General features: G+C 32.7%; 1 protein-coding gene across 2 annotated transcripts in view; it reads right to left on the bottom strand.

The window, feature by feature from the left end:
- The window catches only part of Synj (synaptojanin), a 227,582-nt gene that overhangs the window by 92,983 nt on the left and 106,663 nt on the right, over positions 1 to 27,936 (bottom strand). For both annotated transcript variants that reach the window (XM_085807291.1, XM_085807290.1), the window contains exons 9-11: positions 23,306 to 23,387; positions 18,790 to 18,942; positions 5,267 to 5,423 (exon numbers count right to left, since the gene is read on the bottom strand). In XM_085807291.1, coding sequence (XP_085663417.1) covers positions 5,267 to 5,423; positions 18,790 to 18,942; positions 23,306 to 23,387 — 392 coding nt within the window. The remainder of the gene's footprint in view (positions 1 to 5,266; positions 5,424 to 18,789; positions 18,943 to 23,305; positions 23,388 to 27,936) is intronic.

The raw sequence follows: 27,936 nt of genomic DNA on the forward strand, positions 1-27,936 counted from the left end.
TCTCAAAATGTGAATTGACAGGACATATAAATTTTTAGGCTTGTTTCATTATAATATTATACAGAAAACTTTGTTCCTAGCGGTGACTTATGTGACCTTATATGAAATTTTATAGGTTAATGTGAATTTCAGTTTGCATAAACTGCAGACTATTTTTAAATATATTGCATCAATAATTTTTATATTTTTCACATAAAATTTCAAAGTTTTTTTTTTTTTTTTTTCTCTGCTAGGGTTGCATTCAGAAATGTTCTATTCCATTTAATTGAAAACCTCTTATGCCCACAACATACATGATCTGAGCTTACCCAATGTAAAAGCTCACTACCCCCTATATGCAACAAATTGTCTTCAGCCTTTGGATCAAGGCATTATTGGAGTTATGAAGAGGTCTTACCACAAAGGATTCATAGCAGCTACAATTCATGCTGTTGAAAAGGAGACGGAATTGCCAAGTTGGAGTGTGCTTCATGCAATAAAATCTATTACTGCACCTGAAAATCTATCATTACAACATATACAGAACTGTTTCAGCAGAGTCTGGAGACATAAAGACACTAATCATGTTGATAAGTTAGATGGTAACAATGATATCACTTAACCTGATGAATGGAACAGTCTACAAGTCATTATGAACCCTGGTGCTAGTTTCGAGGGATCTGTTAGTGCACATGATGATGTTGCTGTGTGCACAGAAATGGAAGCACTTATGTGAGGTGCAAGAAATGTCATCGGAAGAAAGTGAGAAGAATATCATTCCATCCACCTAATGGGAAATGTTATAGTTCTTGGATACTGAAGAACATTTTGCTACAACATCCGAATCAACTGTTAATTTTATGAAAGCCATGAAGTTAGCAGGCATTTTTGTTCCCATCTGCAACAGCAAAATATGCAGAAATTTTTCACCAAAAAATGATCTGCAAGTTCTTTTTTTTTTCCAAGTTACAGCACAGTAATCAATATAGTGTTTCTTATGCTGGCATGCATAACATATTATAAAAGTTATGTAATGACATACTGTAAATAGTTAATGTGTAAAAAAAATATTCCAAAAGTAAAATTTGAGTCCCACATAATATCAATTTTTTTAATATGAACTCTTGATTTTTCAGTCCCTTGAGATTCATGTTTAACGAGTGTTTACTGTATACATTTTGAGGTGTTCATCTCAGTATAAGTATTTTTCCTTTATTTCATTATTTTTTAGGATTTTCTTTTTCTCCTCTTTTTCTGCACAAGATAACTATGAACTATGTTTATGTGAATCACATATATGTTGCAATGTAGGTTTGTAGCAACGCTAAAATGTTTGGCAAGCACAGAAATATAGCGTGTTCTACAGGTATATGCAATGATATAAAGTGCTTTGATGAATTTATATAGATATGTTCTAAACATTTGTACAGATATGCACAGAGAATAGTACAGACTGTAGCTTCTTCTACATTATTTTGTTTTGTTCCAGTATAGTACAGAATATCTCATCTATGCCAGTTAGTGGTTCTGCTGGTTCTTATGGGGACGTAGTTTACTGGAATAGTTCTGTGTTTCGTTATATAGTTTTTATACTGATCTGTTTTATTATTATCTGTTCTATTAGTTTTGCCTACTGGCTTTTACTGATATTTAGCCTATGAGTGCCCGTGCAGTTCTGCTGGGTTTGTCTATGCATTTTTACAGGGATTTAGCTTACAGGTATGTACAGCTCTACAAGCTTTGTCTGCTAGTTTTTATAAAGATTTGGCCTATGGGTAGCCATACAATTCTCTGAGTTTCTGTCTACTAGTTTATGCACATATTTGGCTTAATGAGTACCTTTAGAGTTCTACAGTTTTTGTCTACAAGTTTATACAGAGATTTGGTGTACCGATACAGTTGTACAGGTTTCCACACAGATTTAATCTATGGGTATTTAATCACAGGTCTATTCATTTTCTTCTATGAGTACCCACATGCCAAATCCCCATAACATTTTTTTATTGATCTGTAAGGAAACTTTTTATTGATCTGAGTTTAATAGAGATGGCTGAAAACCTGTCTCATAAATGTTAAATGGTGATAGTGATTTTTTTATGCCTTAGGACTATAACAATAAAGATGACTAGATTATCACATGAATGCTCCCTAAGACAACGAAGAATGATCTAATTCAAGAAATCCATTATCTAATATCTCCATGAATTCTGCATATAAAGGTTTAGAACTTTTTCAGTTTAACCTTTTTAACGTGTAAATAATATTTTATTAAATAGAATACAGTAAAGTCCAGAAATCTGCAAAGCTTGGGACCAGAGGTTGTGCAGATTTTAGGATTTTGCGGATTTCAGGACAGAGAAGATAAATCATAATATTCAGAATAAAAGCGCAAAATAAATAAGGCATATTAGATACATTCAATTAAATTATTATATACGTTATTGCATTAATTTATTATATGCATTAAATTGTTATTACATATATAAAATGATTACATTATTTATTATATTATATATGTACACAGCATCGAGGTTTGCTGATTTCGCCGCATGCAAAGATTTCCGGTTTCATATTCCGGTGTTAGAATCACTGTTGCTGTAAAATTGCAACAGCTTTTCTTTTCTTTTCCATATAACATACACAATTGTGTCACAATTCCATACGATTCTGCTATAAACAGAGGAGTAGCACCTACCTCCATCTTTTGCAGAATTTGCACCTTTTGCATTACCGTCAATGCAACGTTTACGTTTTTCAATGTTGCAAGCAGTAAAATCATGAGTACATTTCTTATCTGTCATTGTATTAAAAAGTGCTGAAATTTAAAATATTCTTAGTTTATCCACAAAATATCTGGATTAAAAAAAATGACAGCACTAAACAATCTCGTGAAATAACAAAGCTCAGAAATAAAACGTGAATCGTGAATTTGCAAGAAGAGAAGTGAATCATCTGCTTTTCTACCTCGCTGCAGATTAGAGGGAAAAAACTTTAATCATGATGCCAAAAATTTGGTATTTCCATTATGACTCATTATTATTCGATAATTATGAAGTCATTATTCGGAAAGTATTTTTTCTTTGATATTTCGTACTCCATGTTGTGGTTTCCGGAACCTATAAACTAAATGTTTATATTTTGAGAGGCAACGTGGATTTCAGGAGTTGGCGGATTTTCGGTATTTGACTGTATTTGCTTTATGAAAATCATATAAAAGCTGTAATTTTCCATTTACAGATCTTTGCCATCTGCAGTGCTGAGAATATTTTCGCAAAATTTACCCTCTTATTTTGACAAGTTTTGTAATTAGAAGTGTAAATACTGGGTTAATACCAAAAGCAATCAAAACTGCAGATTTCTTTCTCAAAACCCCTGTATGTATCATGTATTGCATAGAAGTGTGTGGCAGCAAGGGGGCTGTGGTTGATTTAATTCTCACTGTTGTTCGACATTTTTAGCATTAAGCAGAGGCTTGTTTGTGGCGAACAGATGTTGAGTTCGTTTCCATATGAGCAAAATCCTCTACCACTACAGCAAAACAGCTTGTGCACTAGATGCAAGAATTCTGACTCTTTTAAATTTGCAAGGGTTGAGTGGCTCCATGGATGCCATATACCCTCTCCCGGCATCTGTATGGTAATAATGAGGAATGGCCTTGTTGGCCTGTTTTGAAACCCTGCATTTGATGCAGTTGATCATTGCACTGCTAGGCTGTGTTCAGCTCCATTTAGTGGGTGGGCTAATTGGGCCCACTGAAGACTTGAGGTATGAGGTGCTATACAAGTGATGTAGTTTGTTGTTAGTATTTCCCCCAGGTGGGTGGGTGGAAGTATGTTTAACCCATATCGAAGGGGCACCACTGTTCACGGCCACAGAGCTAGGTGATTTTTGCCCGCTGCCTTTTGATGCTTTTTGGTGTTAAGCAGATGCCTTGCACATAACAACATCCATGGATCAGATCAGAAATATGGTGCTAGAGATCACTTAGCTATAGGAAGAGAACTTGAGTGTGGTTCATGTCAATGCAATTCTCTACTGCTAGGGAAAAAGAGCTTTTGTGAGCTAGATTCAAGAATTCCAGCTCTTTCAAATTTGTAAGCACTGAGTGGCTCCATGGTTGCCGTAGGTGTTTAAAAAAAAAGATGCTATATTATGCTTTGCTCTTAAAAAAAGTGCCAGATACTTCCCTATGTGGGAAAAGGATCATGTTTTTGCATGAAGCTGCATTAAATGTGCTATCTTAATGCAATTGTTTTTCTCTAGCAGATCAGGCAAAATGCCTTCAGACCAGACAAGTTCTTAACACTTCATAGTGGTACATGTCAACCTTACCTCTTTACAAAAATTTCAGCTATTAAGTCCACAACTGTAGAGTAGCTACAGCTGATTAGGAACAAAATTAACTGTAGCTTAGATGTATGTCACTTTAAGATGCACACTTAATGCCTGACATCGCACAATTTCACCTTCTTCTATAAGATAAGGTATAAAATGCTTTTCTTGCATACAAAACAATAATTTTAGAAGAACGCTTCCAAGTAAAATCTGCTTTTTCTTTCTTGAGATATCCTGTATGTACACATATATATGTAAATATAACATATCTATATTATCTAAATTATCTGCAATTTTATTGTCATATAGAACAATCAGATGAGTAAAACTATTTAATAACAATACATTATTTAAAAGACTTAGATGAAATTATAGAGGAAAAAATGCATATACATTATAACATGGAAAACTGGTTTACATAGTTACATAGTTTAAACAAAATTATAGGATAAAAAATAATAAAAAATTTTACATCTAAAAAAAAATTTCACAGACTTGTTTCCAATTAAAAAAAAATAATAATTAAAAAAAACTAAAAAACATTGACTAGCTTTACAAAACCTTTATTAAACAGATGTTAGTACAAGGGAAATGCCAGATTACTTCTAATACTTCTTTGAAAACAGCCGCTTTTCAAGTTAACTGCCTGAAATATTTTGATCAACACTACATAAAACAAATGAATGATAGACCATCTTTATACAGCCACAAAATGAAAAATTCATTGGAGATATTTATAATTTTCTTCTTCAATGTATTTGACTTTTGACTCACTCAAGAGGAGAAAGAGGAAGGAAAACTCCATATCTCTCACTCTAGCCAATCAGGTCTTAAAGGAATGATTTAAAATATGTAGAATGTTTTAATAACTTCCTTAAACACAGAAAGCAGTGAACATTGTGTAGTGTAAAATAAATACCGAAAAGTTTCAATAAAAATGATATTAACTTACAGTTAAGCATGCTGCATGGAAGTATACTTCTAGCTTTCTCTGCTACTTCATTGTACAAAGCACCTCCAAGTAATAAAATGTCAATTGCCTCTTGCTTACTGCTATCCAGAAGATTGTTCTGTATAGTACGTACAACCGATCGAGATCCATCTCTTAGCTTAACAGAAATAAAAATCAACACACTGTATAAAATTTAAAAAATCTAAACAGGAAAACAATATAAAAAACTGTAAAAAGAAGAGTGTTAGACATAACATTATTAATTTTTTTTTTCTGCTAGATATCCAGCAGCGAAATGTAAATAAATATATTAACTTCGTGATAAAAGTTCCAAGCAGGATTTTGTTAGAGTCAAACTGTGATACTTAAGCTTGTAAAATCAGTATTATTTAGTTGCTTTATGTGAGTCATGAATATACACCAGCTCTCGTGAAGCACCTGTAGCACGGCTGTACCTTATATCACACTGCTCATCGTAATGGTACATTTTGTTGCAGCTACAAGAGTGATGTAATGGATGGAGGTGGAATAGATGGTTACCATTAAATTACGTATTACGTTAGAGAAAATACATACAAAGGCATACATAGCAAGCCATTTGTGGCAAGGCATTACTGATGCATGTGACTGAATGGTACAAAGATTTTGAGATTGAAAGGTTTCAGCAAAAGACAATCCTTCCCAAAAATGTGGAATGTGCAAAGAATTTCCTTTAAAAAGACCATCATGTTATTATTCGCATATTATCGATATACTAAACATGAATAGGGATGTTCAATACCAGATTTTAAGCAATGAAATAGGAAAACAGAAGCTCAATGAAAAAATCCTCCCTCGCACATTGGCAGAGGGATAAACTATAAACCAGATGTACAGCTGCCGTTGAACAGTTGGAAAAGGCAGAAGTCATCCTGCAGTAGCAACATTATTGCCAAAGATTAAAGTTAATGATTTGAATCTGACTCTCAAATGAAACAACAAAATATGAAATGGCCAGATCATGTTTCAATGTCAAAGGAAGAGAAATGGCAACTATTACAGTTTCAGAGCTGATTGTATTTATATATGCAGTATGCGAAGTGGAATATAAATTCTAGCCTCTCGCACAGACAATGAATTACTGAGTTATGAACCCTTTGTGTCAGACAATTAAACAATGCTGATCTGACTTGTGAATATCTAGGCAACGACTCCCCTTATCAGTCACTGCATTATCTAGAAAAACATCATAAACCTTCTCATCATTATCAACCATACTCACCCATTATACCTTGTGCAATCCTTCCTACATAGGGAAATGCTGCTGAGAGGGATGCAACATGAAAATATTTTCTTAAAAGTCTTAAAACTGAGATGTATCAAGAATCATCCCAAAAAAGGCTTTCACTATTTCTGAGATCTTTAAAAACTCTGGCAGTTGTAAATAAATAGCAAAAGAGTTTATTTGACAAGGCCAAGCATCATTAATTGGTGAGCTGAATATATTACTTTTTATCGGCAGTGGAACATTTCCAACAATGGTGCACATAAAGTTTCATCTAAACAGCTTCCCAGTAAGATACCGAATGCCTGGAAAACTGCTAGCCGTTGACTTTACCACATTGCTATATATTTAGTATCATATTTTAAATATTATTTTAAAATATGAAACAAAATACTCAATAAATAATTAGACATTGCTGGCTCCTTCAACTGGCACATTACAAAAATTGTAGACATAATCAAATGTGTTTTCAAACAATCGATTTAGTTTTATATATCTAAATAGTATTAATTATATTTGAGCTACAAAACTACTTTGAACAGCATGGTTCTCATAAATTTTTACACAGCCTTTTTTTTTTAACCAATAACATCACAATCAGTCTCGCAATCAAAACACATATTCAGTAGTAAAATATCACACACAGCTGATAATTTTAAATAATTAACATAGATAAATTGAAAGAAGTTTTAAAACTTATGATGATATATTCATTAAAAATGATACTACTACATGCGGTCGTCTTGTAAGGATCCTAAGTTTTACTAACGTTTATTTTATTTTAAAACTGTACTATCACTTCTTATTTTCTACTTCCGGCCAGAATTAAATGCTTTAACTTGTTTATGCAAATTGTCTTGCTGCCAAGAGAGAGAGAGAAGGAGTTATAGGAAGCAATGTACACTACAGTATATCTATCTCAAAATCTTTGTATCTCAAAATCTTTGTACCATTCAGTCACATGCATCAGTAATGCCTTGCCACAAATGGCTTGCTATGTATGCCTTTGTATGTATTTTCTCTAACGTAATACGTAATTTAATGGTAACCATCTATTCCACTGTAGCTTGCCACTGTAGTTTTACGAGTTTTCACTCTGTTGCTGGTTGCCTTTAAGGCCAGAGGTTTAGCCCTCTTGATATTTGCAGACGCATTGTAGTTTTAGCAGCTCGGTGTACTACATACGTACCTTTTTTAAATAAAGGCCAGTCTTAGTGCTAGGCATTTGTATATTAATTCAAAGTTAGCTTTTAGTTAGAGTTTTAGTTAGTATTTTTTATATTCTTACGTTCAGACCACAAGTGGTTGGTCTCTGTATTCCGAAGTTCGGAAATACCTGTAAAGTATTGAAAATAAAGGGTTTCGTATACCCTTCCTGCTTGTGTTGTCTACTTCACACCTTCTTGAACATAGCTTGAGTAAGCTCCCTGTTCCTATTCAGGACCATTCATGTTTTCAACGCAAATCAAGAGAAACACAAGTCCTGACAAAGTGAGAGAAGTTGTCGTGAGTGGTTTCAAAAGTTTAAGAAAGGCAAATTTGACGTTGAAGACAAAAAATGAAGCAGAAGGATGAAAGTGTACAAGGACTAGGAGTTGGAAGCATTATTAAATGAAGATTCGGTGTTAGACGCAAGTAGAATTTACATTTATATTAGGAATATTTCAACAGGCAATTCCACAACAATCGTTTAAAATCATTGTGAATGATTAAAAAGCATAGAAATTGGGTTCTACATGAACTGAAGCCGAGAAACGTTAAACGCCGATTTTTTACATGTGAAATACTGCTTGCCAGGCTTAGACGAAAGAGGGTTTTGCATCGCATAATAACTGATGATGAAAAATCGATCTCCCATGATAACTAAATATTTTCTAAAATATATTAGTGTGTACAGAAAATATATTTGTAAAATTGTCAAAAAAGTCACTTTTTAATTTTTTAATCATTTAAAATTTTTTCTTGAATATATATATATATATATATATATATATATATATTTTTCAGATTACGCATATTATTGAAAAGAAAATATAATTTATATTATTTCGCGTATACAAAAAAAATCTAATTGTTATTTACTGGAAACCTTCGATCAATTATTTCAGATAATTAACCTTAAATGAACCAAATATTCAAATATCCATTTACGATAGCAATAGACAATTACTTTACTTCCATAAAGCTCGTTCAGGAGTTGTCAGATCCTGGATTTGCGGTTGTAGATAGAAAAAGAGAAAATAGGATTGGAAGCTGTCCAGTTGAAAATTAAAAATCTGACAAAGAAAAGAAAGAGGTGCTATGGATTACAGGAAAGACATGCCATACATTGTAATAGTTGTAAGTTGGAAAGACAAGAGTGGGGCTACGACAGTTTCAAACTGTACTAGAGTAAATCCACTATGTTGAGCCAAACGCTGGGGGGCTTCTGAGAAACAGAAGATCGCATTGCCGCAGCCTCATGTAATTATGATGTACAACAAGTTTATGGGAGGCACCGATCAAATGGACGAAACTATTTCAAATTATCGCACTGGATTCCGTGAAAAGAAATGATGGTTTCCACTTGCCCTGTTCTTCATTGATGTTTTTTAATACCATGTTTTCAATTAAAGATGATGTTAAAGATTCAAACAGAGGTGTATTCAATTCAAAATGCGTGGCCCCTCCATCGCATGTTTTGCAAGAAAAAGGACACAATGGATCAACTAGAATTTCGCCGCAATCTCAAACGAACTGGAGTGCTTCCCAAACCTGGAAGAACAGTCGCTTCAACAGAGATAAGTAAGCATTTGACCAATGAAATTTGATTTGACCAAACTGGCTACATAAATTTTATAAGCAAAACACAATTGCGATGTGCTCAGTGTGTAGGTAAGACCATCAGAAAATGTGGAAAACATAACACTGGATTGCATGATGAATGCTTTCAATATTTTCATGAAAAATATTTATTGTTTTTACATTTCCCTTGTTTATAGTAAGTAAAATCATAAAATGTTCTTAAAATTACCATCCCTTTGAATAATTTAATAGAATTCAATTATATTAACCATTACTAATTATTACTGATTTGCAAGACTGAAAGTTTGAAGTACACCAGGTCATTTTTCAAGCCTCTGCTTCGTTTTTGAAACTATTTGGCATTAATAAGGTGATTAGTCATAGTAAAAATGATATAAGAAAAAGAATAACAGAAAAAAAAATTAAATTAGTAAAGATGGAAACTATGAATTTTTAATTAATTCAAGAAATGGAATGCACTGGAAATGTAATTTAAAGTTAAACAGTATTCTGCATTATTTTCTGTATGAAAATTATAAGATCATAAATCAAGTTCACAAATTATAAATATTCCGTAAAGAAAAGTTTGATTAATAATAAATTCCACAAATGAAAAAATTTAAAAACCTTTTGCTACTTTAATTCTCTTCAGATTGTCCCTGTTCACTGCTGCAGGGTTTGCAAAATTGTACTGTCTTGCCCAGATGATTTTTGCAAGTAAACATAGAACACTCAGAACATTTTGTGGTAGTGTAATTATTTTTCATTCTACCGCAGTCAGCGCAGCATCTTTTGATCTTTTTTGCAGATGATTCCTCATCCGTTTCAGCCGTCTTGTCCACTTCTGTTGTTACCAGCCTTCTAATAATAGCTTTCGAATGTGACAGAAGAAATGGTATTTTCAGACGATTCTGAAGATGTGGTTTCGTCAAAGATGTAGCTAGATTTTTCAAAAAATATCTTCTAAACTTGATGGTTGCATCAGGTTTGGCGAAGTTCAAGAACACTTGTGAATTTATGCCCGCTATGTTTAGCAGTGCAAAAAATATTGCCATTGTCCACCTCTTGGTTTTTCGGGTGACAGTGAAATTACTACAAAGTTGGTCTACGGTGTCAACTCTGTCTTTACATTTGTTATAATCCAGGATTATTTGAGGTTTATTTGTTTCCTGGTCAATTTTGTCATCATCGTGTAAAGTACTGAGCAGTATTACACACTTATTTTTTTTCGTTCCATATGAAACATTTGTCATATCCTTCTGAAAACCAAACAGTGAACTGCCGACTTCTCTTGTTTTTGATGGCTGGAATTCATTTGGAATTTCCTTTTTATTTTTTTTCAGCGTGCCCACAAGTGTTACACCTTTGGTAAGAAGATACTGAGCTAGCAAGTAGCTTGTATACCGATTATCAGTCGTCAGGTTATGGTTGGAACCTTCGTACGCATCAATTAGCCTTTTGACGATGTCAATACTTGAATTAGAAGCCTCGTAAGGTCCTGGGGGTTGATTGCCACAGTAAATTTCAAGCTTCAATGTATAAAACATTCGTGAGTCAACAACTGCAAAAATTTTCAGACCATACTTTGCGGGCTTGTTGGGGATGAATTGAATAAAAGAGCATCTCCCGCGAAAGTGTTCCGACTTCTCGTTGACTGTGAGTTCGTCACCTGGTGTATAAAAGTTTTGACAGTTCTGATTGAAAGATTCAAAAAATTCGTTTAGTGCAGCAAGCTTATCAGTTTCTCTTCGCACATACCTTGTGCCTTTATCATCAAATATAATAGCAGCACACAGGTTTTTGAATCGCTTGAGACCCATGACTCCTTGCAAAATTTCAATTCCAGTACCGTCTTTTGCCCATGCTTCCTCCAAATTGAGTTTTGACATTTTTTTTACACCCTAATAAGAATAAAATTCCTAAAAACGCCGACATTTCTGCTCTATTAGTATCATACATGCTTCTCTTTGAGATGTTTTGGAGATCATCTGTAGTCCTGTTAAATTTGAGATAAATATTTGTATATTGTACGATAGCATCTATCATATTTGTATTTATGATTTTCTGGAAAGCAGAAAGCTCATCATTTATATCATCATAAGTTTTGGCACTTGGGCATATTTTTTTCATCAAGTTTTTTTGAGGCGTTCTGGCGAATTTGCTCTTGAGGGGAACTTTATTCCATTTATAAGTTTCCTTTTCTTCTTTCAGAAACTTTCCTCCAACTTTCTTCTTTTTGTAAATTGTGTTTACAAAAAACTTCTCATATTTTAAATCACTCATGTCATTTTCAACATCACTAAAATCGTCATTTGTTGAGGAAACATCATTTGAGGAAGGAAAATGAGGATGTTTAGAAACATTTCCCTCAATTTCTGAGTCACTTTCATGATCAGAATGTTTGATGACTTCCGATTCATCGACATCAGATGCGTTATCCAAATTGTTGGAGTCTTTATCAACTCAGACTTCTTCTAAAATGCGCAAATAATCTTCAGGAGGTACAATATTCTTTCTGTAAATACTTGGAGGAGCAGCATACTGCATTTGCCTACGCGACATGTTTACAATAACTGCTTTCACAGGGTTCATACACATTTCTACACACGGAAATTAAGGACTTTTAACGACCATTAATGAAAAAAATTAAGGACCTATAAGCAAGTGGGAACTGAATAAATTCAATTAAAAATATTATCTATGCTGAAGTTCACTTCTGTAATACCATCCTAAAAATAAAATAGATCCATAAGTAGGATACGTTATTATTAAACATAATTATTAATAAGTTTGAGAATAAAATCAACTTTATGAAATTTATCAAGAAGCATTAAATATTTTACACTCATAATAATTGGACATATTTGAAAGACGATAAGTGACATTTTATTTAGGTTTTACTAATAGTTAGTTTTATGTTGATTTTTTTAATGTCTCATTTTGTCACCTACTTGCTCAGTCTACGGGTTTAGTAGATAGTAAGTAGATTTTATGTCAAGGGCATAGGTTAAAATGAGAAGTAAAATCACAATCAGCTTGATTCAAAACAAAAGACTGGCAGTTGTCGCCACTCCTGCTTGCCTAGAGAGAGACCTGCTGATCAGAACAAACCCGGAAGGCCTGATATAAGCACGGTTCACAAGTTTTGAAAGTTAGCTGAGCTCTGTCTGACGCATTTAGCATCATAGCTTCTTGTAGAGTTCCAGGGGTTGTAACTCAGTTAACATACTTTATGGTCCTAATTATCCACTAAACCACCAGAGGCGATAAGTTGCTTTGCATTATTTTAAGTCTCGCTAGATGCGAAGAATAGGTTTTACATGAATTTTTACATTTTTGATCACAATAAGGTTTAATGAAAGTCAATAACTCACTTTAAAATGCAGAGATAATTTTTAACGGTAACCAGTTAGTTATAAGTAATTACATTATATATCAGATAACCTTAGTCATTATGGAATTACATGGGCACCATTAAATTTTATTTATTTTTTAACAATATTTGTTAAAAAAAAGCCCTATTAAAATCACAATCTAATAAAATTTCACAGTTTAAAATACATGTAATTTATGACATAAGATTTTAAATGATATTAGAATAATTGCACATTAAAAGCTACAAAATATTTATCTTTTGTAAGCAACAACACTCAACAAAATATTTACGAGTCTTTTTAATTTGAAGCCTTCCCAGACATTTTGGCTAATTTATATCAATTTCCTTCTCTTTAAGCAACTTTTCTAACAGTTAGAACTTTGTCTCAATATGCAAGACAATCTTCTTACTAGTTTCTGAATGTTTTAAATCCTAACCTGTCAACCTCTCCAAAATGTACCTATGAGGGTTTACTTGATCTGGTAAAAGTTAAATAGTCCAAAACCCTCCGGACAGACGTGAAGCAAATTATCGCTATGTCTCAAAGTAACTACAAAGTCAGACAAAGGTTTAACAAAACTTCTTATTTAAAAAGAAATTAGAACATAAAGGGATATTTTTATGTTAACAAAATCAGTTACAGTTCGTGGTGATGTAACTAAACAAGAAGAATCAAATTCAAACTAAAAATATGGACTATGGATTCAAACTAAAAATATGGATTAAAGACTATACAATTTAATTTCATCATAATCGTCATAACAAATTCAAATATCAGCAGTGGTAATGTAAAGATGAATAACTACAAATTATCAGAGCTGGCAGAAACTAATGCAGGTAGCAAGTTTAGGTTAGAAACACACTCGTCTTACACTCCAAAAACCTCAGTTTAAAAACTGCCTAAGTGACTTGCATTCTGGTGAGAAAATAGAAATGGGAAATTATAGTAAAGGCTGAAATTGTAAACTGGGTAATTAACATAATAATATCTCCATCTATCTTTGAAGAATAATTTCTCTTTCTCTTATTATTATTCAGTTTCTTTCTTCCACGTTTCTTTTTCGTTTCAGAATTTTTGGATTTACTTAAAGATTTCTGTTATTCTAAAAACACTAAATGTATTTAGAATGTATAGAGAAAGCTGCTAATTTTATTTTTTAGACTTTAGTGATACACCGAGAACAAAATCTAGAAATGTCAAAAACTTTTAGAATTTAGAACAGGCGTTGGAAGCAAAATTTAGAAAGGCAGCTGAATTTAGGATCCACAGAGATTGCATCAGGTGGGAAAATGCCTATCGCTATCTCTGTGTATGATGCATTAAGATATATTAGATGGACTGATTAAATTGCCAGTTTTCAATTTATTTATTAATAAAAAAATTATTTTCTACACTGCCTGTCCATATGATAAGATTAGAAGCATTTTTGATATTTTCCATGCTTGCGTTTAGTGAAAAGTACAGAAAATAAAGGGAAGATAAAAATGTTAAGAAAAAGATTCTAGTATCAGAAGTAAAACATTCAACTATTCATTGTTCTTCCAGACGTTCTCTAAAAATTAAGAAATTATGTATTAATACCATGGAGACATTTTTCATTTCGTCACATTTTTCTGGAATCTTCCAAAACCATGGGTCTATAAATATTGCCTTCAAATCTTTCTAAACTTTCCAAGCTTCAATGTCTAAAATCATAAAAAAAAAATTACCCTTACTAATTCGGTAACAGCAAAAAGCCAGAAATATTTTGAAAAAAAATCGGAGGGAAAAAGTGTAAAAATAATTTTATAGAGAAAACTGATGCGTATTCTGAGAATTCTGAATATTCTGAGATAATTACAGGGAAAACTCTTACCATGAAAAAACTAAAAACGTTTTTAATTAATTACATAGCTATTTTGCTAAGAACTGTTTCATAAATTATGCTTTACAACAATATACCTTGCTTATTTTTCAAATTCAAAATATTGTATAATAAGTGGCCAAAATAGAACTTTATAATATGACAGCAAAAAATAAAAAAGCTTTATTTTAATGTTATTTCTTAAATATAATTACATTACCAATATTTTAATGAAATTTATCAATGTTACAATGTTTTAAAAAAATCGTCGAAAAATTCTCAGACATCAGAATTAAAAATTTTCTAATTTTCTATACAAACTGATCTTAAAATCCTCAAAATGTTGATAAGTCGCCAAATTTAGAGCAATTTAATAAAAGAATTCACATCCCCAAATGCGAAAAGTTGTTTAAAAGCTCTTCACTAAAAAAAATTAAATAATTTAAAATGCTTACGCTTCACTTCTTGCTCAGAAACTCTATCTCATCATTTATATTAGAAATAGGAACAAATTATAACCCATATACGCATTCACCCATTCAAAAGATAATGATATTTTGTCATCGAATTGCCAAAAATATTCCTCCAAAATGCTAATTCATACTCAGAATGGCAGTCGTAAAAACAGACAGAAATTTAAGGTGATTAAAATTAAGGACCCTCTGCTGATTTTGGCCAAAATTAAGGACTTTTAAGGACCAAAAATCGATTCCAAAAAACTTAAGGACTTTCAAGGACTCTTAAGGACCGTACGAACCATGTTTCAGAAGGAAGGCGAAAACCAGACTGACCAGAAATACCAGATGCATTGCACTCATAGAATGTTTCTAGGAGTGTAGAGGAAGGGAGGAAGGTCAGGAAGGGGTTGTCTAAAAATTACAGCCCAAAAGATGGCATTGGCGTACTCTGTATGCCGGCTCCTCCATTGCAAGATTAATTAAAATCACCAGATCTTACAGTAAAGAAACCTGTGTATATCCGCATTTACTTTTGGAAGAAAAGAGATAGAAATTTTATACAAGCACGTTTCAAAAGAAAGAAAAAGTTTAAATGTATGCAGAAATGTATTAATAGAAACTGAAAAAAAGCAAAAATAAAATTTACATTTGCCAGACATAGTTTAGTGAATCCTATGATTAAAAGTAAGGTGCCTAAAAGAAAATATGGTACGTTTTGTATAATCTTTCAAAACGTTAGTACAGCCTAAGTTATACATTAGAAGAGAAAATTATGTGTACCTCTGCTTTAGTTGTGGAAGCCTAAAAAAAATAGGAAATCTAATATCCCAACTAAATTTTGTAAAATAAACTTGATTGGTTCTTATGCTAACTTTGTATCACGGAAAACAATACCCATGACTGCCAGTAGAGTTAAGTGATCTTGCATTGATATTCATGAAAATTCTAAGTTACATTTCAAAGACAGAGAAATATATGTAAGTTTATTTTTGAAGAAATGGAAACATATTATCAGTTAAGTATTTGAAACAAAAACAGAAAAATTAAAATAAATAAATTAATTAATTAAAAAATAAACATAAAATAAAAGAGTGACAAAAATTCAAAACTTTTTTTAAAAAATGAAAAAAAAATTGTAAAAAAAATTATAAAAGGAAAAATATTTTTTTTATTTTCAAAAATAAAAAATTGCATTTATTAAGAAAAAGACGTTTAAACTTTTGAAAATAAGTATTTTGTAAAAGATAAAAAACAGGGGAAAATAAAAATTCACTTTTGCAAAAACAACAACAAGAAAAACACTATTTGTGAAATTAAAGATTTGCGTTTGTCAAAACAGAAAAGTGGAAAGTAAACTTATGTTTAGGAAAATAAATGTTTCTTTCAGAAAATAAAAAGTGAAAAGAAAAAGAAAAATGTTGAAATAAAATTTAGCAAAAAAATAATAAACAAAAAAGGTGAAATATTCCACTTGCAAAACAAAGAACATGTAAAAATAGATTTAAAAAAAATATTTAGAAAGAACAAGGAAAGCTACATTTCCCTAGAGGTGCTATAAAAACGAACACAAAACTTAAGTCCAAGCTCAAGACTAACGTCATACTCATTCTTTATTGAAGGCAATAAGCAATTTTGGTCTTAAAGCTTCGGTAGTCTTACACTAAGAAGCATGGCTAGCGACTCAGAGGTTGGAGGCAAAATCCAGCTTTTTAAGACTTTTATAATTATACAAAATCCATTTATTAAAAAATTACTATTATTACAATAAATAAACGAACAATTAAAATTAAATTATTAAATAATTAGACTCCATTAAGAAAAAACTATTAAAAAATTATGTTTTCTCCTTGAAACACATAGTTCAAGATAAAATCGTTGTTGCTACAAAATAAAAAAAAAGAAAAAGAAACTTAAATTGCTATTACAAAAAAAAATAACTACTGCAGTGGCATCGCCAGACAGGCGATACAAACTCAAACCTATATTGAAAATCGCCATTTGGAGAAAGACAGTCAAAACCTGCAATCTTACAGGATCTTACAAGCTGATGGAGAGGGACGGGTTTTTCTCTGGCAGTTTCACTGGCACATGTAAACCTTGGTACGCGTGTCTGTGCTAAACCCTTTTTTTGTCTTCTTCAGGTATTTATAGTATATCCCGTGCTCTGTCTTTCTTAAGCCATTATAATGTATCCAACTATGCTATTTTTCTTATTAAATTTAATTTTTAATTGCTATATGTCTATCTCAATTAAGACTGCTGCTTTTCTAGTTAATTCTATCGATTCTCTCTTAGGCATGTGTTACTCACACGTACCTCATTACCATAGATGACATCATTCAACACGGCGGTGCAATTTCCAGCTGTCATATAATCCAAGTTGGCGGCAGCATATCAAAGGATAGAGTTTATTGGTCTCCGATTGCATCAAATGCTAGTCCATTATGTATAACTTCTGAGATGGCATCGTTTGGCTACACAGTTACTGGGCTTACTTAATTACTATAATTTATTTTATTTTTAGTCAGCACCTCCTGATTTTAAAATGCCAAACTTTGACAAATCAGTTTTTGATCAGTTTATATTAATAGTGTTAGGATGCTTAAAGAACCTCTGAATATTTGTATATACAGTCAAAAGTCGTTAATCCGGACTCGTCGAGACTTCGGCGATTCTGGATTATTGAATTTCCAGATTATAGATCATCAGTTTAAATCTGGTAAGATGGCACGCAGAAATTATAAAATTAAAATTATGAAACCGTAATTTATGAAATAAAGAACAATTATGATCTAAAGGGTATCAAAATTTACAAAAAAAAGCTTAATATTTATTTTTTTACTTTATTAAATATTTCTTTCAATGTAAGTTGTTCAAGTTGCTTCGTTTTATGTGATAATACTTTCTTTTTAATTCTATAAACAGACATAATTTTTTCTTCAGTTACAAAGTTCCGCTGTTCAAGTCCTATAATTGCTGTGTCGAGAATACCGACTAATTTGTCAATCGAAATTTTTTTGTTTTCAATAACCTCTGTGTCACTTTCTTCACTATCGGAAGCGAATATGATGACTTGGAATTTGATTTAAATCATATCAAAGACGGAGTACATCGAGATGAAATACTACATTTAGTAAGGAATTATAAGCCAAATAAAATAAAAACATCTGCCCTGAAGATAAGGATAGTGCTGACAGATCAACTTCCAATTCATTGCGCGCCGCGGCGTTTCCCCCCCACCCGCCGCAGAGCAGCGTGAAATTGATAAACAGATTTCGGAATGGTTAGAATACGAAGGATATGCCTTTATCCATTTTTTGCAGCAATTCCACTTTTTGTTTAATGGACTTCTAAACATACTTTCGCTTTGTAGATCCTTTACATATTAGTAAATATATATCAGAAATTCTATTAGACATAATCGAAAGTTCAAGCTTACTTTTATAAAATTGCTCTAACAGTCTGCAAAAAATAAGCCGGATCCAATTCGAAGATTAAGGAACAACGCAATCTGCAACATTAACTGAATTAGATAATTTTAGCTTAGCTTATAAAGTTCGTTATACATTAAACGTGCACACGCATATTCACAGTCGTAAAGGTCTTACGCGCATGCGTCAACGTGACGCATGCGCAGAAAGTTTGTAGCTTTGAGGTCCGGATTATAGATCATTCCGGATTATGGATGTCCGAATTAACGCCTTTTGACTGTATTTAACTAAAAATGTAACGTTGTGACAGAATGCAAAGACACAGTAGCAACTTCCTAACATTTTAAAGAAAACAGAAACATTTACCTTTGATTTTCCTTCCAAAGCACCAGTGCCAGCATACATTTTGCTAACCTGATCTCCATTTTGGATCCACATTTGTTTAAAGACTTCATTAAACCTTGAAATAATCTGTGGTTGATCAGTTATTTCTAATGCAGATATCTGCTGCTTTAAAACCTTAAAAAATAATATTTCCGTAAATATTGTAATTTACTGAAAAATATATTTATTTATATGCAAGTTAAATAAAAATTCGAACATATAAAATAAATATTTATATTAAGTTAGTTCTAAATATACTGAAATTGATATAAAGCAGAGTTTTTTAATATAAAATATCCTTATTCAGAGTGAGAAAACCATTGAGCTAAATGTTGTCAAAACTGGTTCATATTTCAGGGAAAAGGAAATAAATTTCTGCAATAGACATATTTTATTTAGCATTTAAAAAAATCAATCAAATGAATTATAAATACACAAACTTTATTAATCAATCAAATTAATTATAAATGCACAAGCTTTCCAACTTCTGCACATAATATAAGCATTGAAAACTATTCGTGTAAAGTATTTACTAAGATGACAAACCATCATTTTCAATCCAGTGTTACATAACATAGTCAAGAATTTCATTCAGACAAAATAGGTATGCTTGCAGGCATTCAGAATTCTGACATGGCAGATTATAGAGAGGAATAATTTATTAAAATGCTCTGAGAAAGTTCTGAGAGGAATAAATAATTTTTGGGAGGAGTAGTAGCAATAGTGTAGTAAACCTCTTCATGATGCACTTTTGAGTAATGTAAAATCTACAAAAAGGTTTTGCTATTTCTCTGTATGTGCCCATCATAAGTAGGAATTTAAGAATAAGCAGTGAGTGATAAGTGATTGTTGTGCAATAGAATGCTTGTAATTCATCAGAGAAAACAGTATTGCTTTCAGTTGCCTAACTAATTAAACAAAAATTCATTGAGAGAAAGAAAATAGTCCTAGTAATCAAAGACTATTTATATAAGGTTCAAGGCCAAAAAAAAAAAAAAAAAAAAAATTATTTGTGTTTTAGACAACTCACGGGAGGATCAGAAGAGCTGCTTAGTATGCTGACCTTGTGTTCGACAAAAACCTGATACACTAAGCTGTTTTGTACCACAGAATTATTTGTGTTGATCTTTTCGCGTATGCTGCATAATTCTATTCTTCAAGGATGGCATGTTAAAGGCTCCCGGACAATCATGTTTTTCAATGTAAACCCAAATCATATGGATGGATCTTTCATAAAAAATCGTAATTGATAAAGCTCATCTGATGAACCTTTTTTCTGTAAAATGTTACCACATTAATTGCTAAACTCAAGCTTGAAATAAAATTGCCTTGCTAAAGTTAATCGTGATGAAGTCATGAAGTAACTTAATTCTGAAATATTATCTTCTGGTTTTCTGCATTTATTATGCAAACTGTAAATTGTGCCACAGAATTTTTTAAAATCTGGTAGACATATCAATTTCCCCCATAACTTTTGGAGACTAAAGCAAGCACAGGATTCCATTAAATGATGGTAATTCCTTGTAGCCTAGATTTAGCAAATTCCGTCATTCACTGTTTGGAAAGGATAAAAATGTGCTTCAACACTTCAAAAGATGTTCCAAGACATCTATGCATGCCAAAAACATCAATGTTAAATTTCTTTCTTCGGATTTCTTAATTAGGGCTGTTACAATCTCATCTGGTGTTTTTGAAGCTTTCTTTATTGCAAAATTCCCCAAACACACAAAGAAGGATATTTTTACAGTCACATTTTTTGTCCATGATCATTAACTGCTTTCACTGAACTTTTACAATTTTGATCAAGTATGCTTAACACGTTTAGGCACGCTACCTTTTAAAGTTGGAGTTTTGATAAAAAAAAAAAAAAAAGGTAGGCAGTCTAATTAGGCGTAGAGGAGTACATAAGTAAAATTTTGTGAAGATAGCACTTATAGGTTTAATTATAAGGGTGTGCCCAAAGTGAGCACACTGATTGAATAGAGCTTCAAAAAGAGCGCTGAAACAAGCATTGTTGTCAATGAACTGACAGATGAGGTGCAGAGAAGCAAAGAATACAGACTCTCAGATGTCCTAGATTATCGGTGTGCCCAGTCTGGGAACACCTAGGGTTCGCCGTTTGATTTTAGGCAAGATTTCAAGGTAAAAATTTAAAACTAATATAGAATAAGAAGATTAGCATACAGCCAAAAAAATAACATAGACATTTCTTTTCAAACAATTCCTTTTATACCCTAAAAAAAAATTTTGGAAGATTTCTTTGAAAAATGAGGGTCTTAAGAAACTAAACATGGCTAAAATATATGGACTGGTTTGTGCTGAGCTGCCATCTACTATAAATAAAGAAGGTTCAGAGTAACCTATAGTAACCTACAAATCCTTTTTCATTCAATTTTTCTGTGCGTACAGAAGGAAATTTTACGTGTGTCCAGACTGAACACACTGTGCCGCAAAGGGTTAAAAGTAAAAGCTTGCTTTACAATTAAACTGCATGGTGTTGCACCTAAATTTCAATGATATTTGGCAACTTTAAACTAATGTAAAATAAGAATACATTTAATTTCCACTGATATGCATTGTAAGTAATTTCAGTCAAAATTCTTTGCCATTATTTGAAATACACTCCTATTAACCCTGCAATGGAGGAGCCGGGGTACAGAGTACGCCAATGCCATCTTTTGGGCTGCAATTTTCAGACAATTCCTTCCTAAGCTTCCTCCCTTCTTCTACCCTCCTAGAAACATTCTATGAGTGCAATGCATCTGGTATTTCTGGTTAGTCTGGTTTTCGCTTTCCTTCCGAAAGCAGTTATTGTGAACATGTCGCATAGGCGAACGCAGTACGCCGCTCCTCCAAGTATGTACAGAAAGAATGTTGTACCTCCTGAAGATTATTTGCGCGTTTTAGAATCGGTTGATGAAGACACCGACAATTTGGATAACGCCAATGATGTCGATGAATTGGAAGTCATCGAACATTCTGATCATGAAAGTGATTCAGAAATTGAGGGAAATGTTTCTAAACATCCTCATTTTCCTTCCTCAAATGATGTTTCCCCAACAAATGACGATTTTATTGATGATGAAAATGACATGAGTGATATAAATATAAGGAGTTTTTGTAAACAAAATTTACAAAAAGAAGAAAGTTGGAGGAAAGTTTCTGAAAGAAGAAAAGGAAACTTATAAATGGAATAATGTTCCCCTCAAAAGTAAATTCACCAGAACGCCTTGAAAACATTTGATGAAAAAAATATTCCCAAGTGCCAAAACTTGTGACGATATAAATGATGAGCTTTCTGATTTCCAGAAAATCATAAATACAAATGTGATTGATGCCATCGTACAATATACAAATATTTATCTCAAATGTAACAGGACTGCAAATGATCTCCAAAACACCTCAAAGAGAAGCATGTATGATACATGATTCACTGTCTCCCGAAAAACCAAGAGGTGGATAATTGCAATATTTTTTGCACTGCTAAACGTAGCGGGCATAAATTCGCAAGTGCTCTTGAACTTCGCCAAACCTGATGCAACCATCAAGTTTAGAAGATATTTTTTGAAAAATCTAGCTACATCTTTGATGAAAATACATCTTCAGGATCGCCTGAAAATGCCATTTCTCGTGTCGCATTCCAAAGCTATTATTAGAAGGCTGGTAACAACAAAAGAGGACAAGACGGCTGAAAGTGACGAGGAACCACCTGCAAAAAAGATCAAAGGACGCTGAGCTGTGTGCGGTAGAATGAAGAATAATTACACTACCATAAAATGTTCTGAGTGTTCTAAGTTTACCTGCAAAAATTAGCTGGGCAAGACAATACAACTTTGCAAACCCTGCTGCAGTGAACAGGGACAATCTGAAGAGGATTAAAGTAGCAAAAGGTTTTTAATTTTTTCATTTGTGAAATTTATTACTTACTGAACTTTAAGGAATATTTATAATTTGTAAGTTTGATTTATGATCTTATAATTTTCATACATAAAATAATACAGAATACTCTATAACTTTAAATTACATTTCCAGTGCATTCCATTTTTTGAATTAATTAAAAATTCTTAATTTCCATCTTTATTCCTTTTTTTCCTGTTATACTTTTTCTTATATCATTTTTACTATGACGATTCACCTTATTAATGCCATTTATAAGATTAAATAGTTTCAAACATGAAGCAGAGGCTCGAAAAATGACCTAGCGTACTTCATACGCTGCCGCTCTAAAACTGTACCATATACCAGCCCCTCCAAGTGAGGGTTAAAAAATAAGCAACAAAGGCAAAATACGGAATAAAACAAAAACTACGCTCTATAACAAAAAAAAAAAAAAAAAAAATCGACGCACCAAGAAGGAGTTGTCTGATGGAGACAAAAATTGGTGGATAGGAAGATTATGTACAGAATAGAAAAATTATTAAAATTTCAGAACAACTGAATGATTTATTTCAGAGTTACATAGTTACAAAGTAATGAGCTCAATAAGGTGTACACCCACCTCCAGTCCAATAAACGTCTGTACACTGTTTGTCCGGTCCAAACAGTCTAAGCAATTGGTACGAAAAGTTCCTATTTGACACCTAAAATAATTGCAACAAAAAGAAATAAATATGTTAAACTTCAAGAAATACTGAAAAGCATTATACATCAGTAATCGTAAGAATTTCTGCATTAAATTTTACTTAAAATATTGGTATATACATATTAAAGCGGACAGATCTGTTATACAACCAAATACCTAAATTTTCTGATCTGGCACCGTGATCTAACTTAGAATTACTGATTTTGGTGTTTTGTTGACAGGTCATTGTTGTTGGGAATGCTTAATCAGAGCACCAATTTCTGACATATTTCGAACTTTGTGCAAGCTACTTTCTTTATGATAAAACAAAATCTGAAATCCTATATCCAAAGATGAAGACGAGATTTCTTCCACAAATATGTATTCGTAAATTCGAACACTAAATCTGACAGTATGCTTCTTCAAAGCTCATTTACAGGTCCAATATCTCCCTTCAAAATTACACACATAAGGGACATCACATAGGGCCCAAGTTTAAGATTCTCACATGCCTTATCTCCTTACAAAGCGACTGTCAGTGGCCAGCGCGCTCACCTGATTCAGACCAGTGCGATTTCTTTTTGTGGGGCTATCTGAAATCTCTAATGTCCAAAGACCCTGGCTCAATTGAAGAACAATATTCAGGCTGCTATCGACAACATACCCGTTGACATGCTGGTAAAAGTGGAAAAGTAAGAAATTTCAAAACTCAACTATCTCAATGCATTGAGCAAAATGGAGGCCACCTTAATGATATTATTTTTAAACTGTAATAAGGAAAGAAACTTGTGTCTCTTTATTACTTGGAAAAAAATTAAACTGATATCGCTTATACTACTCGTGTTATTCATTTTTAAAATAAGGTAGTTTCCCTGCCACACCCTGTATTTAATCATGTACGTATGGAAAAAAATTTTATTACCTCGTAGGGACTTATATATATTTTAACTAACAAGTTAAAGTTTAACTTCAAACTTTCCTATAAGCCTTCATTCCCCTAATTGTCAGTGCCAGAATATTTAAATTTTGTAGCGTGCATAGAGAAATGCAAATTTCTACTTTGAAGAAAGTATTTAAAAGCCGATTTTCAGTGGGAACGAGAGGAGAGTTAGGCTATAACCGCCACCTCTGCCTTAGATACGTTGGCTTATTGCTGATTCAAGTGGCTTAATTGCATTTACTTGCTGCCGCTAGTTTTGAAGGGGGTTAACCCCTTAAGGACCAGTGCAGGGAGAACAAAGCGCGGTCACAGGACTGGACCTGCTGAAATGGATCGTCGCTACCGGCCCGTGCATTTTCAGCAGTTAAGCTTAATTTTACAAAAAAAAAAAAAAAAAAAAAAAAAAATATATATATATATATATAAAATCAGCATTTTGATATTATGACTTCAATTTTTGAAGTTCCTTATTTAACGCACTTGTTTTTAATGTGTATTAATACAAAGAATATCACATTAATAGAAATAAATTAAACAGGCAAATAACTAAAATCATAACTACACACACAGAAATAAGTACTATAAACATGAAGAAAAATTTACAAATACAGAATTTAAAAAAACTAAACAAAAATTACCTGTAGGTAATTAAATTCCAATTTAAAAAATCTGCTGTGTGTGAAATAATTCAAAACAAGGATCGACACACAGTCCTACATTGCATATTTCACACTCAAAATACGTTGCTTTTCCTTGGTTTTAGCGCACACAGTGCATCATCTCCTACCTTTATTACCTTTTCCGTCAATGTAAATTTTCGAAACTGTCTTCCAGTTAGACGGAAAGGAGGAGTGTCCGGTGATTTTGGACAAATTTTTAAGTTTTTAAGTAAGGTCTCTTAGCCATGGCTAATGGAATCAAACTGAATATATTCCAAAATTTCTTCAAAAGACACTCAGAAATATTTCATCCTCAAACCCTGTGTGACATCAGGTTTATATTAGAAAACTTCCTGTTTTTCTAAATTGAAAACAGCGCCCACGATGCCCGTAAAGTGATCCAGAAAAGACCCCCACTGGCTGGATATCCGTTACTTATCACGTCAATATATACATTATATTAATTACATCATATGTACAGTAAATACATTATACAGTCAAAAGTCGTTAATTCGGACACCCATAGTCTGGACCTCAAAACTACAAACTTTCTGCGCATGCCTCGCGTTCATGCATGCGCATAGGCGTTTAATAGTGCGCGAAGCCCTTTACGGCTGCGAATATGTGTGTGGGCATGCGCGTTTAATGTGTAACGGACGGTATAAGCTAAGCTAAAATTATCTAATTCAGTTAATGTTGCAGATTGCGTTGTTCCTTAATCTTCGAATTGGATACGGCTTATTATTTTTTGCAGACTGTTAGAGCAATTTTATAAAAGTAAGCTTGAACTTTCGATTATGTCAAATAGAATTTCCGATATATATTTACTAATATGTAAAGCATCTACAAAGCGAAAGTATGTTTCGAAATCCGAAATCTGTTTATCAATTTTTCTTATCATAATTCTGTTGGAAAATATAACTTATTGCAAACCTTTTACTGCATCATCTCTCCTCCTTGAAATGTTTATTTAGTTTAGTTCTTATTTTAATGTAATATAGTAGTTACTTCTATTTTCTTTTTCTTACTGCCACTGTTTGTGTTGAGAACGGACTGTTTCAACCTAATTGAGATGCAAAAACGAAACGTGATGTTACGTCATCTGGAAAGCCGATTTGTGCCGATAGCTGATTGGTTGCCGTGAGAAGACGTCATGCCTACTTCTGCTATAAGTATCTCGCGTCGCTCTGGCTCAGCCCTTCTAGTTCCTGCTTTCCTGGCACTTGGGTGTGCGCACTTGGGTGTTTCCAGCCCCTTCAGAAGGATGCGTGCAGCCCGGTGAATAAGTTCCTTGGTTCCTGTATACAAGATTGATTGTTCCAAAATAAGTTCCTTGGTTCCTGTCTACAAGATGACCTTTCAAGAATAAGTTCCTTGGTTCCAGAAGCTACAATGTCAGTGACTGCCGTGAGCGGCATCCATGTTCTTCATGAAGGTGGCATTTAAAGTAAATTAGCGGCGATTCCTCGTGTTCAACTGATGTAAGCGGAGTTAGGCCAGATTTAAGTGCTTTCAAGAACTTAATCTAAATTTCAGGTGCTTTTTTTACCATTGATCATGGACTTATTGAATGTGTAGCCAATTTCATTTGAGACCGCATTATTACTGTTTAGGACATTTTGTTTGTATTGAATGCCAGTATTTTTGGAGACCAGGTAAAAACATTATTTGATTAAATGATGGTTATATTATATTTTTCCTAAGACTCTGATATTGTTTAAATTTATTTTCAGTGTTTTTATTCTTTTTTATATTGTTAATAAATTGGTTAAGTTTGAAACTTCTTTATTGTATTCAATGTCTGCACAACATACTATCTCAGGGAGCTTTTATTGCTACTATTGCTAAATGTTTTATAAACTAACTTTACTAAACTTTAATGCTAATTTTATAAACTTTAAACTTTGCTTTAGCATCAAATTCCTTACTAAATGTAGTATTTCATCTCGATGTAACCCGTCTTTGATATAATTTAAATCAAGTTCCTCGTCATTATAATTCGCTTCCGATAGTGAAGAAAGTGACCCAGAGGTTATTGAAAACGTAAAAATTTCGATTGACAAATTAGTCGGTATTCTCAACACAGCAATTATAGGACTTCAACAGCGGAACTTTGTAACTAAACAAGAAATTATGTCTGTTTAATAGAATTAAAGAGAAAGCATTATCACATGAAACGAAGCAACTTAAACAACTTACATTGAAAGAAATGTTTAATAAAGTAAACAAATAAATATTAAGCTTTTTCTTTTTGTAAATTTTGATATCCTTCAGATCATAATTGTTCTTTATTTCATAAATTATGGTTTCATATTTTTAATTTTGTAATTCCTGCATGCCATCTTACCAGATTGAAACTGATGATCTATAATCCGGAAAAATCGATAATCCGGAATCGCCGAAGTCCCGTCGAGTCCGGATTAACGACTTTTGACTGTATACCAAAATATAATGCCCATGTCATTATATATAATGACCATTCAAGGCACTATATATGACCTATTAAATCGAGTAAGAAAAATAAAAACGCTGGCTCTTTCCTGAGAAATGTGAGCAATACGCATTACGCATCGAGAAAGCTGATAGTCTTTCCGCTTCTGTTATAACGTTGTAATGTTACTTTTTAATTAACCAAGAAAGCTTATGTTAAGTTTCAAAATAAATAAAAAAAAAAATTCATAACGAAATAAACAAAAACGCCTGTGCCCCTTTAATTCACAGGCACACTTATAAAGAGCTGTGATTTTCAGGTTGTTTATTTCAATAAATCTCTCAAAATCAGAAGCGCAAAACAGAAACTAATGGCAGTACATGAAGGTCAAATGCCATATGAATCAACCTATGTGAAAACAATTACCACTTAGCTCCATTTACTAGCTTTAAAAATTCAAATAAATCGTTGTGTTTTAATGTCATGTATACGCAGCGCTGGGCTGGAAGGAGTGGAATCATTGTGTCGCGTATATGTG

This window comes from Stegodyphus dumicola, chromosome X1, assembly GCF_044657685.1.
Source record: "Stegodyphus dumicola isolate Sdum_Otavi_A_Nest chromosome X1, ASM4465768v1".
Classification (NCBI taxonomy): Eukaryota; Metazoa; Arthropoda; class Arachnida; order Araneae; family Eresidae; genus Stegodyphus; species Stegodyphus dumicola.